Here is a 19849-nt window from a genome sequence, read left to right on the forward strand (position 1 = left end):
TGCATGTATACAGATTTCTATTTAAGCACAATCACATTTCTGCTGTGTTCATTGCTCTTGTTAAGGATGTTTAAAATGTTAGTGTGGTTAAATGTTAATTGGAGCTATTGTGACTTTAATCATGTGCTTATTTAATAGTTGTTTTACACCATAATCTTGAACTTTTCATACAAAATATGGAGGTGAATTTTATGGGTTGACGAAACCAGAGTGAACTGGGAAAGCTACTGGCCTTTGGAAAGTTACTTCCGGACTTTAACACGTGTGACATTCTCGTATACACATCATCGTTTAATTCATGAAGGCAGACTAGCGTTGTAGGCCGCTTATTGTCCCCAAGGCCCCAGACCGGTGAGAGCAGTGAATCGACAAACTTCCTGCCCAAGACCAAAGTTAATAGCAGCCAGAAATAAATATACATATTCAAATTTACGTTTTTCCTCATTAAAATTAATTGTTGCCTTTTGGTATAAATTTATTAAATTGTCTATAACTTATAATCTATAACAGAATGTGCAAATAACTGCTTGGTTTAAATATTTTTATTTTTAGTGAATTCATATCAACAGACATTTAATTTACAGTTACACTGCCAGTCATACGCAAAAGAAAAATTGAATACAAATAAATTTATTTTATGATGGGTGTTTCAGACTGTAGGCTTTTAATATGCGATAATATGTTAATATGTTAACGTTTCTGAAAGGAGACAAACTGCCTAAACTACACAAAGGTATGGTCTGCTTAAATCTGTTTTACATGTACCTGTAGTATTCTTATTAGCTTAGGTGTTTGATAAATAGGTTTCAATATATAACTGGCAGGTACAAACCATCATCTGAAACTGACACTTCGCTTGTCTGATTTCTTTTAGAAATTGTTCGCAAACTAGAACATGTTCAAAACCAAATTTTGTGGATTTATTATATGAAGCTAGTAATACAGATTTAGATGCAATCAGTATAGGTATAAACGATGATTGAAATACAAGTGCCCACTGAAACAATCCGAAATTTTTAACATTTCAAAATGTAGGCAAAGAAAAAACCAAATACCATGACCTGAGCTTCCAGCTTGCACCAAAATAGCTTGCAACCAAGCAGTTTATCCCTATTTTCTTTGGGATCTGGAATCTTACACAGTGTATTGTGAAATGAAACAATCTTTCTGGATTATATTTAGCACACATAAAGTAAGGTATTCCTGACAATGCACACAGAACTGCTGATTCAAAATGCACTTAGAAACAGATAATCTGCACTGAACCATCCAAACATGATGAGCATGGCTTAAATAAATAAAGATGAATTTTTGCACAATTCCATCCAGTGTGCTAGAAATGACTTATATTCAGGCAAGATCAATAGGTCCTGCAGCCACCATTTGTCTTGAAAACCATTCCAGGCCATCATAAAGTCCATACCCACTTGTGGCATCACACGCTTGGATGTGCCAGCTTCTGTTACAACACAGTTTAAAGAGGTTAAACTCCCGCGTCAAGTCCTCAATACTGACACAAGATTCAACATCCTGCAAGACACAAAGGGTAACACAGAATCATACAGAGTTTTGGCTATGGTTTGACATTGTATTTGAGAATATTTAAGCTATGTGACAACAGTGAGGTTTGTGGGTGAAGGAAAGCTCTCAGATTCTGGAGATGATCTCTTCGCTATGAAATGTGTTTGTGAAACATCTTGACCTAAAATCATACATGAACTCGTGGGAATCTGGTTCCAAAAAGCATCCTCAATGTTAAAGGGCTGGAACTTTCTGAACCATAACAAAATCTCAACATAATAATTTTATGAAGAAAACAAAAATCAACATGGTTGATTTTATAAGATTAATGTGTGCATAATATGAACAGTTTGAAGAGTGCACCTGAGGCAAAAAGCATTTTATAATAAACCTAAGTAAATAACAGTTTATGTATTAATCATATTAGCCCTAAACATGAAAAATGTCCTTTTTCAGTGCCACTTCAATGAAGTACAATACTACAAACTATTAATATGATGGCACAAAGTACTCATCTTGTTTATTATCTGTTGTATAATAAATTTTGGATTCAAATACACAAGATTCCTGGATTACTTGACTCCAAAATATTTCCCTACCTGCTTGTTAGCAAATATTAGCAGAGAGGCTTCTTTCAATTCCTTCTCTTGCACAAGTTTGGCCAGTTCGTTGTGAGCTTCTTGGAGACGTGCTCTGTTACTGCTATCCACTACAAATATCACGGCTGAAAGAAATAAATTACAACAGATGCTTAAATGATCAAAAGATGATGTGATTGAGGCCCAAATGATGCAAATTGAAAATTGTCATCAGTAAAATACTGACACAAAACTGGGCTGATTCCACAACTTGAACACAATTTAATTTAAAATTTCAAACATACTGATTCATAGCAAAATGCACTTTTTAAATTCCAAATTAGATATGCACAATAAATTTAAATGTTGCCGTTTAAACTGACTATCTTTATTGACGAACCACACTTTTAGAGTTTCTGATTTTGCATGGACTTACCTTGAGTATTTAGATAATAGTGCTTCCACAATGGTCTTAGTTTTGGCTGACCTCCAACATCCCAAATTGTAAATCTCAAATTTTTGTATTCTATTGTCTCTACATTAAAACCTACAAAAACACACACAAAATGTAGATGCATCAATATCAGAAGATTGTGACCTATATGTAGAGGCATTTTAAATACATGTACATTTAAAACAGTTGCATTTCTCATCAAGCATGACGTAAACCTTAAAAAAAATTTATGAAAATCAACTCTTGAACTAAGACTATGGTTTTAAGATTTGACTTGATTTGATTGGTGTTTTACATCGTACTAAAACCAGCATTATGGTGAGAGGAAACCAGGCAAAGCCCTGTGGAAACCCACTGCCATCCGCAGGTTGCTGCACGACCTTCCCACGTATGGCCACAGAGGAAGCCAGCATGAGCTGGACTTGAACTCACAGCAACCGCATTGGTGATAGGCTCCTGGGTCATTACGCTGCGCTGGCGTGCTAACCAACTGAGTCACGGTTTATGGTTTTCAGAGAAACGAAGAAAAGTTATGCCCAAAGAATACAAAAAATACACTTTTGAGACATAAACTCACTCTATTTTATGCACATTTTATGTCAATGGTCGGAAATTTTGGGATATGGCATCATCAATGAACTTACTGGGGATGCAAGACCAGCTTAGGACACCCATTTAATTGGCCTTCTAGAATGGCCTTTCTAGGAAAACTGCAGTTTATAGCCATTTTTATGTCCCTCCAAAAATTATTTATTTGTTTGAATAATGGTTCAGGATGTACTCAAGAACATTTCATTTATAAGATGACAGCTAGCATTATGGTGTGAGGAAAAATGATATCGCCTGGAGAAACGCACAACCATTTGCAAGTTGCTGCCAGACCTATCACATGCCAGCATGAGCTGAACTTGACCACATTGATCACACTGGCAAGATTCTTGTGAGTCATTGTGCTGTGCTAACATGCTAACAACACCCCACAAAGAAGGCTGAGAAGAATTTTTATAATGTAACATTGAAAGAAATGCTTTATGTACCCTTTTTTGATTACAAAAGACAACATAATCAACATATTCAAAAAAAAAAAACCTGTTACTCACCTATTGTTGGTATTGTTTGTATAAATTCGTTTTGTTTTAGCTTAAAAAGGATGCTAGTTTTTCCTGAGTCATCCAGTCCTAACGTTACAACCCTCATCTCCAGCTTTGGTCCTATGTGGACACGATTGTCCTACAAAAAAATGAACATAAAAATGTCAACAGAAATCTACATTCAACATTCAAATTACAAGTAGACATTGGGGTGGTGTAAAAGTGGGAAAAGGGGAGTTAGCTTGTTTCCCGTTTTTGTGAGCTTGTTTCCCATTTTGTGAAATGCAGTACACATGGCCGAAGTGGACAGACAGGTGGGTGGAAAGGTTAGACTGACAGCTGGAGAGGGCAGACAAACAGACAGAATTATTCATCTGATTGATGTTGAAAGCTGTGAGCTTTCTACTTACATGACAATGATCATGTTTATGGGTGGAGAAAAACAAAGAGCCTGGAATAAACCACCAGCCTGTATCAGGTACCTGACCAATCCCTTGACTTAAGCTGCAGCCTAAAAAATAAAACATGTTACACTATTGATCAAAGCTTTATTAAAGTGTCTGAACCAATATGGCCCTTGAAACAGACTCTAGGACAGACTCTCTTATGACACTGACAAAGACAGACAGACAGGCAGGCAGGTACATAAAGAAAATAAAAACAGTACTTCACAGGATTGTGGCATCTCTCGTTACCTTTGTGAAAGTAATTGGTATGGCTGGGTCTAGAGACAACTGCTCAGGTAATTCAGAGAACTGCTGCTGCTGTTTCTGGATTGTTTCCTGCAGCGTTTTCACTTCCTGCTTTGCAATGATCACCTTTGAGTTTTCCTGCAACAAAATACAATAAAACAACTTGTAACAGATAAAATTCATAATCATAATGATACTCTTTTGGTAACACATGTATTAAATATTTAGGGTTACCTTAAGTACTTACATACAGAATATCATAACTATAAAACAGTTAGTAAAAGTTGGTTATGTCTTGGTAAGATTAAAGGATTGGTTTTTTCATATACGGACATAAACCTATATGAACCAGTGTCCCAGCCTTTGAAAATCTGTGCCTTGTTGAACAAAGTCAACAACAATGTCGTCAAGCCTTAACAAATAGTAATTGTCAGTACTAAGTTATAGATCATCTTGTCATAGGTAATACATAGACGATCATGGGAAATAGATGACTGGTCCCAAAGGCAACAGATGACTGGTCCCATAGGCAATAGATGACTGATCCCATGGCCAACAGATGACTGGTCCCATGGGCAATAGATGACTGGTCCCATGGGCAAAAGATGTCTGGTTTCATGGGCAATAGATGACTGGTCCCATGGGCAAAACACGACTGGTCTCAATGGCCAGCAGAATGTCTGTCTCAAGGGCAACACATCATTCGTCTCTCAGATCATCAACCTAATAAACATGTCTAATTTATTTATTTATTTATCTGATTGGTGTTTTAGTCAATACTCAAGAATGTTTGATTTAAACGACTGCAGCCTGCATTATGGTGGAATGAAACCAAGACCAGAGGAAACCCACGACCATCTGCTGGTTGCTGCAGACCTTTCCACGTACACCAATGAGGATGCCAGCATGAGCTCATAGCAAATGCATTGGTGTGAGGCTCCTTGGTCATTGCTCAGTGCTGGCATACTAACCCCCTCCGCCACGGAGACTCCAACATGTCTAATAATAAATAGTTAAAGGAGACTGAAGTATTTCAGGCAAACAACCAGGTGAGTGTGTTAGTTCATGAATGAAATGTACATGTATGTGTTACTACCTGAGCTAGGGTGCTCTCACACTGATGGCAAACAGCTGAGATTTGGGAAAGGAGAATGGCCATGTCTTCCTGTTGCTGTCGTAGCACACACAGCCTCTCTCGGATATGAGTGTCCACCTCAGTGTGTGCAGCCACTTCCTGGTGGTTCAGAGTCTCCCTTAGATCACTGAAATAACGTTTGATTTTCTCTCTCGCTTTGTCAGCTGTGCCGTGGATCTAAAAAAAACGTATTAGGAAAGTATAAGGAAAGACAACAAATAATATACTGTAACATTACTTATTTTGGAAGAGGGCTGGAAACAGACCTAAACAACCACACCCACTTTGTTCTTACGTGCTTTGTACTTGTAAGCATAAATCAATTTTTAATATGGAATTCTTACTAGGTGTTGTTGTAAATGCCATGTTAGAGAACTGGAAGCACAATGTCACGACACCTGTGATGTGGTTTCTCCTTGAATCACTGATTGGTGTTAATTTTCAAGAATTTTCATTTACATCACAATGTTCAGGTCTCTGGTTGCAAGAAATCAGTGTGTCAGAGTTAAGCCACTGACCTTTGACATGTAGTCATAACACCCAGAGCTGGATTCAAACACAGGCCTCCTTGGCTGAAGACCTGATACACGTCATTGCATTCCCTTTAATCACTTTACGTATCTCTATAAGCTGGTTACAAAGCCAGTGTTTTAACTGGAATACCAAATGTAAAACCCATCCAGTCCCAGTGCATTTATATATGGATGCCATGTCAAACAAAATTTATATCATGTGGGTGTGAGTGTGCTGTTCTAGATGATTCTTTCATTTAATAATTTCTGATGAGTGATGCAAGACATGGGAAATAAAAAGTATTTTCTTCAATATTCTGAAATCACTTTATTACATCAGTGCCATATTCATCTGAGATGAAAGCTATATAATATTTGCTGACATCCTTGAATAAAATGACCTGCTATAGGCTTTCCACAGACCACCTGTCAGTCAACCTTTCCACTCTCAAAAATGCTATACTATTCCCCATAAGCACAACAAATATAATGTCTTCAAAGCAACAGATGCCAAATTTTGAAGAAACAAAGATGTATACCTGTTGTGTGTGTGGAGGTGACCCCTGACCTGAGATAACTTGGATTCCGCCCTCAATTTGCTGAATCACTGTGCCCAGACGCCTGGCCCAGTCCAATACCTCCTCAGCAAATGACTTACTTTGGTGAACTGCACTGATGATTGATGAGCGGACATTTTCAGCCTCCATATCCAGGAGAGTGTGCTATATGAATAAATTATATACAAAGTACAATTAATTCTTACACGATGCAACTGCATCAAATGCTTCCAGACATATCACATATTTACAGGTTATACGAAGATGAAGTCTTTAAAGTCAGGGTAATGGTAATAGGGAATCCTACTGTTTTAAGGCTGGAAGTCTCTAATATGCAATTGGATCCTGATTGTCAACACATCTTGTGGCCATAACCCTGGGATCCTTCACATATGAGATTGTAAACTCTAAACAAATTTTGCCTTAATTGTGGTCAGACTTCTTGCTTGAAGCAGGATTATAAGTTGGTAGTAATCAGATGATGCCAACAGCATCTGACCACACAATCTCCATACAGATGATGCCTACAGCATCTGACCATACAATCCCCATACATGTGATGCCAACAGCATCTGACCACACAATCCCCATACAGTTGATGCCAACAGCATCTGACCACACAATCTCCATACAGATGTGCCTACAGCATCTGACCACGCAATCCCTATACAGTTGATGCCAACAGCATCTGACCACACAATCTCCATACAGATGTGCCTACAGCATCTGACCACGCAATCCCCATACAGTTGATGCCAACAGCATCTGACCACACAATCTCCATACAGATGATGCCTATAGCATCTGATCACACAATCATCATACAGATGATGCCTATGGCATCTGATCACACATTCTCCATACAGATGACGTCTATAGCATTTGATCATGCAATCACCATACAGCTGATGCCTATAGCACTGATCATCATACAATCTCCATACCATCGATGCCTATAGCATCTGACCACGCAATCTCCATACAGATGATGCCTATAGCGTCTGACCATCATACAATCCTCACAGAGATGATGCCTATAGCATCTGACCATCATACAATCACTATACAGATGATGCCTATAGCATCTGGTTGTGCAACCACCATACAGTTGATGCCTATAGCATCTGACCACACAATCTCCATACAGATGATGCCTATAGCATCTGATCATTATACAATCTCCATACCATCGATATCTACAGCATCTGACCACACAATCTCCATACAGATGATGCCTACAGCATCTGACCATTATACAATCACCATACAGATGATGCCTATAGCATCTGACCATCATACAATCTCTGTACCATCGATGCCTATAGCATCCTACCACACAATCTCCATACAGATGAGGCATATAGCATCTAACCATTATACAATCACCATAAAGATGATGAGTACAGTATCTGACAATCATGCAACCACCATACAGATGATGCCTAGCGTTTGACAATCATAATACCATCTCAGAGATGATGGATTTAGCACGGGACATCACACAATCATCACACAATGACAATTATGGTATATACATGTAGTCTGACAGCTGTACTGTCATCACACTATTAAAATACAGGAGATGGATATCTAACCATTGTACATATAATCATCATACTGGTGATGGTTATAGGATCTAACCTGTGCACAATCACCACATATTAACCATATACACAATAGTGATGGCTCATGACCATTATATAATCATATACCTGACCAATATATTTTACTTCCAAAACCTCAAAGATAATACTTTTTGTAGGAAAATATAATTCAATATCTTTTTATAAACATGATCAATGGTTTCCTCTTACTGTTCACATTCAAAAAATTATTATGTATATTATGTATATTAATTAGTCTATTTTTTTATATACTTACCTTATGCTTTGCATGTCTTCCATAATCCTTACAGATATAACACATGAGTGGACAGGTCTGACAACTCTCCTCTAAGCAAGCAAACTCCACTAAGTGCATTGGATGAAACTGACACTTTGGTACTTCTTTGGGCTTTTCTGACAATGGAACCCTTTTGTGTCTTGTGAGTGTGCGTGTCGCATGGCTCATCTCTGCACAATCCACACACAGATTTGTGCTACATACTGTACAGTACAACACAGCTACATGGTCTTCATTTTCATCGCATGGAACAGCCAACTGCAAACATTAAATGTTTATGAAACTATAGTCTACATATATGTAGAGATATTCTAAATTTCTAGATTGAAAAAAAAACAAATAAAATTTACATGAACTGTGCAACAGAACATTCACGATTAAAGAAATTAAGTATGGTAGATGTTTCACTCAAAAAGTGCATTTTTAGAGGACAATTAATGTTTTAATACTTAATTTTTGAAAATTACACTTTTCTAATAAGATATCAAATCTAGCATTTTACAAGTCAAACCGTCTTCAGATACAAAATAATAAACTCAATATGCTGAGGTAAAGTACTGTGCCAATGTAAGAAAACATGCAAAATGCACTAAAAATGAAAACAATGTATTTTAAGTGACTACAATGTTATCAAAAGGAATACTATGTATTAGTTACAATACCAAACAAGATAGATCTACTGAATATCAGATTTAGTATTATGCAAATGTAAGTATATATACTAATTGGAACTAAAATGACAACAATAAACAATGTAGTATTAGATGAGTAAAATCTTACCAAAATGAATAAAATGTTTGTTACATATATCACAATAATCAGATAACTGTAAATTACTGGGATATCAATTCTTAACACACCAAATGGAGATTTTAAACCCTTTAAATTGTGCTCTGCTGCTTTCTTTCCCATGCTCAGCAGATATTTTGTACTACATAAAGCTGTTATACCTGTTTCTCCTGTTTGAGCATTTCCTCTGAAAATGCATTTTTATTGGGAGCAGCCTTTGAGCATTGTAGTTTTTCTAAAAGTTCCAGCAGAGCAAAGTTTTTCTTCAAATCCCAAACTCCAGAGTACCCTATTGTTGTTGGCTGTCGGTCAAATGGACAAAGAAGCGATGAACCATGGAGTGGAAATCTTGATAGGCATTGGTGACAAACAGTGTGACCACAGAACAACAAACGTGGAACTTTATCTCCCTGTAAACTGTACACTTCGTTACATACCCGGCATTCAAGTATTGTCTGGAAAATACAAAGATATAAAGAAAATCTACAGGGAGGGACTTACATATCATCATAAATTACCATAAGTAGTTTGTTTACTACCTTTAAGTGTATAAGTAATAAAATGTATACAAGTGATCTACTCATGCTTCTGTCTTTGTACAAATCTGTGCACTGTTGGTTTTCTAATCATGTTATCTAAAATACATGTCGTTAAGAAAATCATTATTTTCTGTACCCTTGATGCATGCCACATGCACCTCATCTATCACTCACACTGAGGTGTACACTTCATGCCTGTAAGGGTAAAGATTATAGATGTATCAAAAAGTCTTAACTATTCATTTAGAACAGACACACTAAACATATTTCACTTATGCAATGGTGGCCAGCTCTATGGGTAGAGGAAACTGGGCTAGTCTACTGCATTGCTAGGAGTAAAACAGCAATCCTTTGGCAATCTATTGGCAAAATCCCTCCAAATGACATGTCATTGATATTCCCCAAATATCATGATGCATAATATTTAAGCAAGTGTGTGCAATCTTTTCTGTGTAATCTTTGCAGCTTTTCTTTTGGAGCTGTTAGATGCATGCTGTAAATCAGCCCTATGAAATACAATGTACACTAAATACTGGAATACTGACTGACTCATTATACATCCTAGAGTAAAGAACAGAAATGTGTGGGTTTGGTTTGGATTTATATATTTACGTATTAATTTTATTATTGTTTAATCCCTTAATGTAATGAGTAGACGAAAGACAAGGAACAAGGGGTGGCGGAAGGGGTGGGAGAGATTATGATCGGTGCTGTTGGTACAGCCGTTTGCTTTGAGCACATCACCCATGAATCTTGGACACGTGTTGTAGGAAGTAACAGATCCATGTTGTGCTTACGATAAACTGACATACGAAAAGATAAGGAACATAAATGTCTGGAACCTTAAGACTGTGGAGACGTCTTTGATACATAATTTTTGTCTCAAACACTGTGACATCAGGTTTATAAATGGAACACGCCCCGATGTTGCTTTGGGGCCATCCCTGGCCAAACAAAATTCTGTAAAACGTCAGGACAATCTCGGACAAGGTGGAGGTGGGATGGTACCGTGGGATGCTTGGGGAATGGTTTAGCTATATTACGTATAAGTTGGAATGACTGCACTGGCGTAAATTTTGTCAGAACGTGTCTTCGGCAATCCAGAAGTGCAATGCTTGCGGGCCTCTGGGATCTCATATAAGGTTTTCTTGTTTTTCAAAATTTTGTGTAGAGAAACACCTGCAGCCGACAACGTATGATAATAATCAACACATTTCTAAGCGTGTTGTTGTTGTTATGCCAATAGTTCATACCACTGGTGTCATGCTTTTTAGGCAACTAGATGATATTTTGCTTGCAATCCTTATACATACATTTTCGGACTCTGACGATCGATCATAATCTGACGACAAATTTCCATTTGAAGAGAGAAAGCTACAGTAGTTCTTGCCTCCCGCAGCCATCATTTTCTGCATGACAGTTCTCTCCTTGTTTGGGAATTTTTTTTCCCCAATCTCCAATCCTGGAGAGTTGTTTATTGCTGTTGTTGTTGCAATAAAATTACTTCCGGTGACAAGATGGAAGCACGAGATCGAGAAAAAGAGCATTTGTTGGCACTTAAAGGTAAGCAACATCTTCTCTTTTCCTTTTACATTGCTCTGAGAGGTAGAAAATGGGCGCTGAGTGTGTTTAGCGCTGATCATAATAGAACTTTGATGGAAACTGGTATTCGAACAAACTGACAGGAGGTGGCGGCTCATCTGTCAGTGTCAGTGTCACACCAGGCTCATACTCATAGTTTAGCTTTGCTGTCACTCATTGACAAGAACTCGCATTTTGTTTCTAGTGCATACATTTATTTTCTTCCTCAATGGACACCTAATATATTGTCTTTTACGTCATAAAAGTTTAGCATACGTTTAACATGTGTGACCCTGCGAAATAAATGAATGAAAATGAAAACAGAAGGTCTACATGTAGATCTATATACCATACGGTACATGGGACAGTTTATTGGGAACTTTAAACTCGAGGGGAGCGTCAGGTGGAAAAGTAACGTCCATTCAGTGAAGAACAGCTTTTCACAATGAACTTCTGAGAAGGGGCCCATTGACTAATAATAGGGTGATTCTAGTAGCCTACATCTTTACAGCTGCCCACTTTATTCTTCCTGTTGGAAATTTTTATGTCTGTGACAATCACATTGGATAGGTTCTTTCTCTCTCTGTTCTGTCTTATTCACTGTGCAATCTGGCTTGGTCTCTTGACTATATTTTCCAGCCTACTACTCAATGTTATCAGACTACATTCCTTGTAGCCCTGAAAGGCTAAACTCATTTTCTTATATTGGTCTAGTGTCATTGCAGTCTTGACACTCAGCGTGTTAATTTCATTCTGAACGGAGACCCAGGCCAATTCTCATTTTAGAATAGAACACTGCCACAGTGTGGAGCAGCTACGCACACCTGCTGCTTCATAGGGAAACAGTGTGAAGATAGCTTCAGTGGCTGAGGAGTGTGTGCTGTGGAGCCTTCATGGCTATAACAAATTTAGTGTAAAGGAAGGAGGGACATATTGTGGACCTTCATAGAATATGAGTTGGAGTCTTTTTAGGCTACATTCTTTGAAGCCCTGCCTCCTTTAGGACAGTTACTGTAGTCCTTCTGTCAGACTATTAATCTTTACTGTACAGTAAAGTATCTGTGCATGTTCATATGTAACATAATCACTGAACATATCTATTTTTAGAACATCAGATATTCATTCATAATACTCTGAAATTTCACTGAAACAATCACTCTGCATCATTAGATAATCACAGCATCTTTCTGCCTTAATTTCTGTTTATAGTTATGATGGCTTTGAAAAGTTTTGCTATGATTAGAATGATTAGAAAAGAATTAAAAAGCAAACTTTTCGTGAAAATGGTAATGTTCAACTTGACAGTATTGCCCTCTCACAGCAAAGTTGTTTTTTTTTTGTGTGTGTTTTTTTTTAAATTATTTATGATTTAGTTTATCATAATAGGAGCTATGGTAACACACACAACAGCATTGGAAACCTGGGTAACTGATACATGATTCATTTTGGGTTTCTGCCAGGCCCACACTATCCAAGTTTTGTAATCTGACAAACAAACCATCAACTTTTCACAGGAAGGTAGGTGACATGCTGAAATCCAGCTCCACTTTGGCAGGTGAATAGTGAGTTGCAATTACAGGTTACAGCTATTGTATATGTGAACCAGCCTTAATAGGTTAAACATCATCATGAGTGAATTTTTTGATACCAGGGTCTTCTTGTTTTCTCTTTTTATAAAGCCTGCTGCCATTATAAAGTGGAGTGTATTATGGTATAGCAATGTTGTTTATCTGTCAATCCATCTGTACTGGCTATATCTCCTGTAGTTTTCCATGTGACATTTTGTGTCAGTTGTAACCTGATCACCATTTTCCTCATATATATATACATGTACTATATAAATTTTTAAGACTGGCTACTAATTCATTTTTCCCATATGCAATTTTCTTTCTTGGTGTATGCATATAGATAAAGAGTCAACATATATATATATATTTACTAAATAAATAGGTATGAACTTCATGTTTTGGCTACAACTTGTTTTCAACATGCAGTTATAAATCTTGGTGCATGCATAGATATATTGAAGTTATGATGTGCATCGACTCATGTGCATCGTTTGTTTATCTCATTGGGTGCCATGGTAACCAGATTGCTAATAGGTAGATATACTAAATAGGTAGATATATAAAAGAGTCCAGGCTACAGCTCAGGTAGTTTCCCATGTGCCCTTTCTTATTCTTGGTGAATACTTCAGTTTGTAAGCAACATTGTGTCAGTGCCAGTTTCTCCATGTCTACTACTTACATGTATATATATATATATACATTTAAGTGTGAAATTGATGCATTTAAAGTGAAAGACAGAACTTGACTAATGTTTATGTCCACTGAAAGACTACCATTCAAAGTATCTTAAACCAGCATTAAATATTTTTTAAAATTTTTTTCAACCCAGTAAAAATTTACTGAAACTTTGTCTTTACACAGCTTCAGCACGTCTCCATTATCTAGGGCAAAGTCATGTCATGTTTACTCTCGCTCTCTAAATGTCGAAGGTATTTTCCATGTCATAGTCTAGTCAATAGCCTGTCACTGATACAAGTTGTGGACAGGCGACGAAGGCCCAAGTGATAAATATAGTTTTCTCCAAAATTGGATCAACTTGAAGAATACTTATTTTACTGCTTGAACTGTTGATACACTAGGCTTACTATATCACTTTGAAGGAACTCCAGCAAACCTGTTTAAATAGCCTAACTGCAGATGCACAGCCAGGGTATTCCTTGTTCAGGTTGTGGCCTCCCAGGAGATTGTGCTGGACATCTTGACCCCAATTAAATCTTTACAAAATGACAAATAGTATTGTTGTACGACTCGATTCATGCTCAAGTTGTGAAACAAATGAAAATAAATTTAAGCACCGCTGAAGCTGATCTAGGCATTCCACTATGCTTCAAGTTGTGGTGGATTCTAAGGTAAGAGCAGTGCTGATCTGGCTGAAATCACTTCAGCTTGAACACAGCGTTTTAATAATTTTACAGTATTTTATGAAAGAAAAGAGAAAAAAAATCATCCCTTGTAGGCGAGAAAGATGAAGCGGCAAAATTTAAATTCTTCAGTTGTAATAAATAAATTGTTATTTAAAAACTGCTGACTCAGTGCTAAAATGAACAACAAAAATGCATGTGTATAATTTGAACTAAGTGAATGACTAAGGAGGCCTATATGGTCTATTGAGATCAATGTGGTTTGGGTTGAAACAGTATGCTAGTGTGTGACATGACTTGGTGCGTTGAATATTACACGGCTTGTAAATCAACTTATTTTAAGTCTGTTGTAAACAGTTTCTAATGCAATAGGTCTGTGTCATCATATGTCACTTAGTGAAGTGAATGAGTAAAGGCCACTCAATCTGACTTGTCTGATAATAAAGAGTTTGATTGGATAAAATTCTCAAACGGCTGCCTTGTTTTACACCAGCCATTTGTGCAGTATTATCATTTTGTTCTACATGTTATTTGGCAAAATCTCAGTAAAATAATAAAGTAAGATGCTTTTTAGAAAGCTTGAGTATTCTGCTTTCGATTGAAACATGTTTTTATCCATTTGCTATCTTGTTCTTTAAGTGTGCAGCTATCACATTGTCGTCGCTGCTCTGATCTTACTCTCTGCGCGGTAAGTCAGAGCTACAACTCCAATGGTTTTTTATATGTTTTAGTTTTTGGTGAACACATTGCTGTAGATCTATGTAGAGGTGATAACGTGTTGGCCCTTTCCTTGGTTACTATGGTAACAAGATGGCCAATATCTACCTACTATGTAAGTAGAAATATGTTTGTTGGATTTTGTGAACTCTTGTCTCTTGTTTACCTACCGATACTATATATTTTCAAAGCACGTGGATTTTGTGTTCTTCTTGGAGTCCTCAGTTCATTTTTGTGAACAACTTATACCACACATATGGAATTATTCAGTTGATTTTTTTTCTCTTTGGCTTTTTCCTCCGACCATAATGCTGGCTGCCGTGAACGTAAAACGCATATCAAATAAATAAATAAATCAATGAAAGTTTATATTTTGATTTATGTATTAAGTTCTCTATTGAATAAAAAAAAGATCACAGTATAGATGTTGTCACTTTATTCAGATTAAAAGTGGTTGTGGTGGTTAGTTGAAATGCAGCTCTCTGAATCATTTTCTTTGTCACAGTTGTTGATAATGAAGTAAAGAGTAATGATAGCTGCATGAATGTGCCGACTTTCAGTTTTCATGAATATTATTTTCAGTATATTTTCAACACATATTTTTTGTACTTTAATGTTTATCAGTTTGTTTAAATAGTTCTGTCATGCACAACCATAAATGAAGAGGTTGATAACTAGTGCATGTAAATTTGTCACATAATGTTTGATTGTATCTTCAAACACTTGTCAAATTCCATATCCAACTGGATGATGGGATTATGTGTACTGAACAATTTTATTGAGTGATAAACATGGAATAGTTAGGTGTATTTATGCACCAAGTATATTGAAATATCAGTGAGATATTGTTAACATACTGAAGAATTTTCTGTGTTCACAAAATAAGGTCAAAGCAAGGTCCTTTTTGTCAGTTTTTTTTTGTCCATTTAGAAAGACGAAGTCAGCATATGGTATTATAATTTGACCCTGAATGATAATTTGAAGTGTTATCAGGAGCGACATAAATTTGAGATTTTTACTGTGTATCAAGCTTTCTAAGTTTATTTTCAGGTTTACAGGAAATGAGGTACAGTATAGTACATGTGTAAAATGAATGCAGAGTGGATAATGGGAATAGAGCATTTATCTATGAAGTGCAATAGAAACTTGTTTGAGGAAACATAAATTTATATACATTATACTGTTAAACCTAAAATAGTTGTTTTTAAGTTAGGTGAATTTGCATTTTTCTTGCCTTTATGGCATTGCAGGTAGAATTAAGAAAAGCTCACGTTTCTTAGCTTATATCTGATAGACCACAGAAACCATGAAGAGTAATCTCCCCTTATTAGTTAAAATTGTCTCCTGCAGAATGAAAGGAAAATACAGAAAGTGTGCAGCACGGTTTTGGAGAGCTATCAGAGTTATTCCAGTCTCAAAAAAATAAATGAAAAATAACAAAATAAACTTTAATCGATAGTAAAATTTAAAAATTCTTCTTTACAATCATGAACTAAGTAGTAGTGCTAGACAGGTTTGTACAGTGTAGGCTATATATTGAGCTCATGTGGCAAATAGCTCTGAGTCTCTTTGTGACGACGCGAAGAGATGTTACTACCACCTCTGTTTGTCTAGGGCATTGTCAGGCTTTATTCCACTGACTGTACTGTAAATTGGGTTTTGAAGTTAGTTTTTAAGTACATGACATAACAGGTGTTTTTGTTTTGCAGATAGATTAGGTAGAGTAAGATTTCTTTTAGTGACATGCTACCATAACATGAGAGAAAACAACTGGGTGTCAGATACCTAATTTCCTCATCAATTTTCGACTTTCTGTTGTATCTGTTATTTTCTGTTCATTAGACTTCAGACATAAATGTAACGTGTGTAAATACATGTGCAATGAAAAGACTAAACAGTACTTCAGTTTTTCTGAACTGGGTGACAGCTTTCCTGCCACCATTTTGTTAAGTTAATTTGAATGATGACATACATGTACATGTAGTTTATGTCTTATGGGTTCATTGCATGTATGCATTCTTCTTGTCTACTTTCATGCTATTTTTATTCAGTAATCATTTTCTCTTTGGAATAATAAGTTAATATTGAAAACAGTAAATTTGCCAGTCAAAATGTTTTAGGTATCTGGCAAGAGCTGTACCCCATGGTTAAGAAGTGTTATCTTTAGGGATTGACATATCATCATGTTTTTTTTGTCTTACTTTGCAACAAGAACAATTTCTTGTGTTACACATGATAAAAACGATAACAATATAACAGCCATGGTGAGGAAATGTGGTAAACAGTGAGCTTCTGGCTGTAAGTATAGGTGTTATTGTCTTGAAAACTCACACACAGAATGAGTACAATTCATTTCCATCCTCATTTTTGAATCACCACATTTATGTCATTGCTGTCTGTATATTGCAGAAGTGTTCACAAATTTCTATAAGCTTGAATTTATGTACATTTATACTGGGACTATAATACTGCTGCAAATACTTGTAGCTCACCCCAAACTCAACATATTTTTCTCCATTTTTTTCTGTTTAATATATTAAAACAGTCTTTCCCATAAAAAGCGAAAAAAATGTGTAAGTAATGTTTGAAAACTGTGACTTGGGTTAGCTATGAAAGTAAAGATTAAAACAGCGTGACAGCATGTAATGACTGATAAAATTAAAGCCCAAGACATCACCTGGCTAAAACATTTTTGAGTCGAGCAGGATTTTGAGCAGGATTCTCAAGCTTTCTAAAAAGTATCATACTTGATTATTTTAATAAGATTTCACCGAATAATATGCAGAACAAAATGTCAGCACTGCAGATATGGCTGGTATGAATCGAGGCAGACATCTTGAGAATTTTATCCAATCAAACACGTTGGCTAACAGATTGCGCCGCGTAAGTAGCCTTAACCCATTCACTCCATGAAGTGATGATGACATCACAGAACTACTGCATAAGACAACATTTTGAGATCGTTTATAATGATTTAGTTATGTATACCTGAGTGGCCATTTCACACTGGTGTAGGACAGGTCTGTAAAACACAGGTGTAAAATTAGTTGATTTACAAGCCGTATGATATTCAACGACTGTATCACAAATTATGTCAGATAGTAGCAAATCACCTCCCCAGTAGACCCTAGGTCTGTTTAGATATGCTGTTCAAATTATTCAAATACATTTTTTGTTGTTGATTTTACCATTTAATTAGCAGTTTGTTAATAACAAATGTCTTACTGAAATATTCATTAGGGATGCCAAAGGTTGATGGCAATGAGAAGTTGGCATCTAGCAGAAGAATGCTTAAAACTGATTAAATCTGATGATATGATTTTTTTTCTAAGTTTATGAGAATTGAAGAATTTTGTTTGTTCCTTTTTCTTTCTTGCATTCAAGGGATGATTTTTTTTTCTGTTTTCTTTTATAAAATACAATAATATTATCAAAGCGCAGTTTTCAAGCCAAGGTGCCTTCTCTGACATCTGCAATAACTAGGTCAGCACTGTTCTCATCTTAGAAGCCACAACCACAAAACTGAAGTATAAAATTCAGTGACAGTCAAATGCCTAGATCAGCCCCATTGGTGCTTAGATTTATTTCCATTTGTGTCAGAATTATGCATGAATCGAGTTGTACAACAACCCTGTTGTAATTTTGTAAATGTTTAATAGGGGTCAACTGAATCACCAGCACAACCACTCCGGAGGCTACAACCTGAACCAGGAATACCCTGAGGCCGTGCATCTATAGGCTACAGTAAATGATATAGCAGGCTTACTGTATCAACAATGCAAGTACTGGAAGAAATATCTTTCCGGCATGTCCAATTTCCAAGAAAACTATTTATCACTTGGACCTTCATTGCCAAAATCCACAACTTTTATCTGCCATGGGCTACAGCCTTGACTATAATACAGAAAATGTAAATATTGGAAGCTATGTTTAGACAAAATTTCACCAAACTTTTACTGGGTTGAAAAAAAATCCAAACAAATATTTAATGCTTGTTTAAGATACTTTGAATGGTAGTTTTTCAGTCGACATAAACATTAGTCAGGTGCTGTATTCATTTTAACTACTCTTATAACATGGATGCATATTCCACCTCAGAGCACACCACAAAGGACTCACTGATTTCGTCTATGTATTTTTTGCCTGCCATATTGCCAAATTATCAGTGTTCACGAAGAACTAGTCAGTTACTGCTTGTTGCAAATATTTGGGCCTAACCTGTTGGATTTACCTAATTCATTAGATCCCTCAGGTCTTTCAGTGATAGTTGTGGCTGCTCCCACAACTTTCCAACGCATATAATTCAATTGGATAGCAATTATTTGGCTTGTGATACTTGTTTGTTTAAGGTTGTAAACATCTTCATATTTTATGCACAAGGATTTTTATGCAGTCATAGTTGTTACTACTGGCTTCTTGGAAAATCTACATCAAAAGAATAGTTTTACTCTTCAAATATCACATTTAGAAAATTGGCAGGAATTTTGCTATCTGACATTTACCTCCAGCTAATAGACCCAGGTAATACCTCATTGTTGCAAATTCATATTTTAAGATTGAGTGAAAGTGATATGCAGTGATTGAAATACTATATCTTTTATCTAATATCTTTTATACCTTACATTAGTTAGACTTTATTTTTCCATAAATGATTAGCACAAAAGTCCAGATCAAAATTACCTCCCTTTTTTTTTTTTTTAGGCATGAAATTACAAGTAGTGGGCCACGTCCACTGAACTAGGCTTGTGCACTATGTAGGTTATGTCAAAACAGTGGCAACAATATTCTGTGCTGAAAACTGTAGAAAAACATGACATCAGCCATTGTTGTAAATTTTAAAAGAGAAGACAGC

At 36.3% G+C, this 19849-nt stretch overlaps 2 protein-coding genes across 3 annotated transcripts in view; one reads left to right on the forward strand and one right to left on the reverse strand.

The window, feature by feature from the left end:
* Positions 1-531: 531 nt before the first annotated feature.
* Positions 532-11193, reverse strand: LOC135469644 (E3 ubiquitin-protein ligase TRIM23-like). The gene is made up of 10 exons (XM_064748179.1): positions 11084-11193; positions 9393-9686; positions 8422-8700; positions 6523-6705; positions 5433-5648; positions 4340-4474; positions 3654-3783; positions 2536-2646; positions 2121-2245; positions 532-1530 (listed from the first exon to the last, which is right to left on the reverse strand). The coding sequence occupies exons 1-10, from the start codon at positions 11183-11185 to the stop codon at positions 1351-1353; spliced, it is 1755 nt and encodes a 584-aa protein (XP_064604249.1). The 5' UTR covers positions 11186-11193; the 3' UTR covers positions 532-1350.
* Positions 11194-11273: 80 nt separating this feature from the next.
* LOC135470314 (trafficking protein particle complex subunit 13-like) overlaps positions 11274-19849 on the forward strand; it is a 47989-nt gene continuing 39413 nt past the window's right edge. Inside the window, exon 1 of one of the 2 annotated variants that reach the window (XM_064749176.1) lies at positions 11274-11333. In XM_064749176.1, coding sequence (XP_064605246.1) covers positions 11288-11333 — 46 coding nt within the window. In that variant the 5' untranslated portion in view covers positions 11274-11287. The remainder of the gene's footprint in view (positions 11334-19849) is intronic. The other variant, XM_064749177.1, reaches the window with a different exon arrangement.

Source organism: Liolophura sinensis, chromosome 7 (assembly GCF_032854445.1).
Source record: "Liolophura sinensis isolate JHLJ2023 chromosome 7, CUHK_Ljap_v2, whole genome shotgun sequence".
NCBI lineage: Eukaryota > Metazoa > Mollusca > Polyplacophora > Chitonida > Chitonidae > Liolophura > Liolophura sinensis.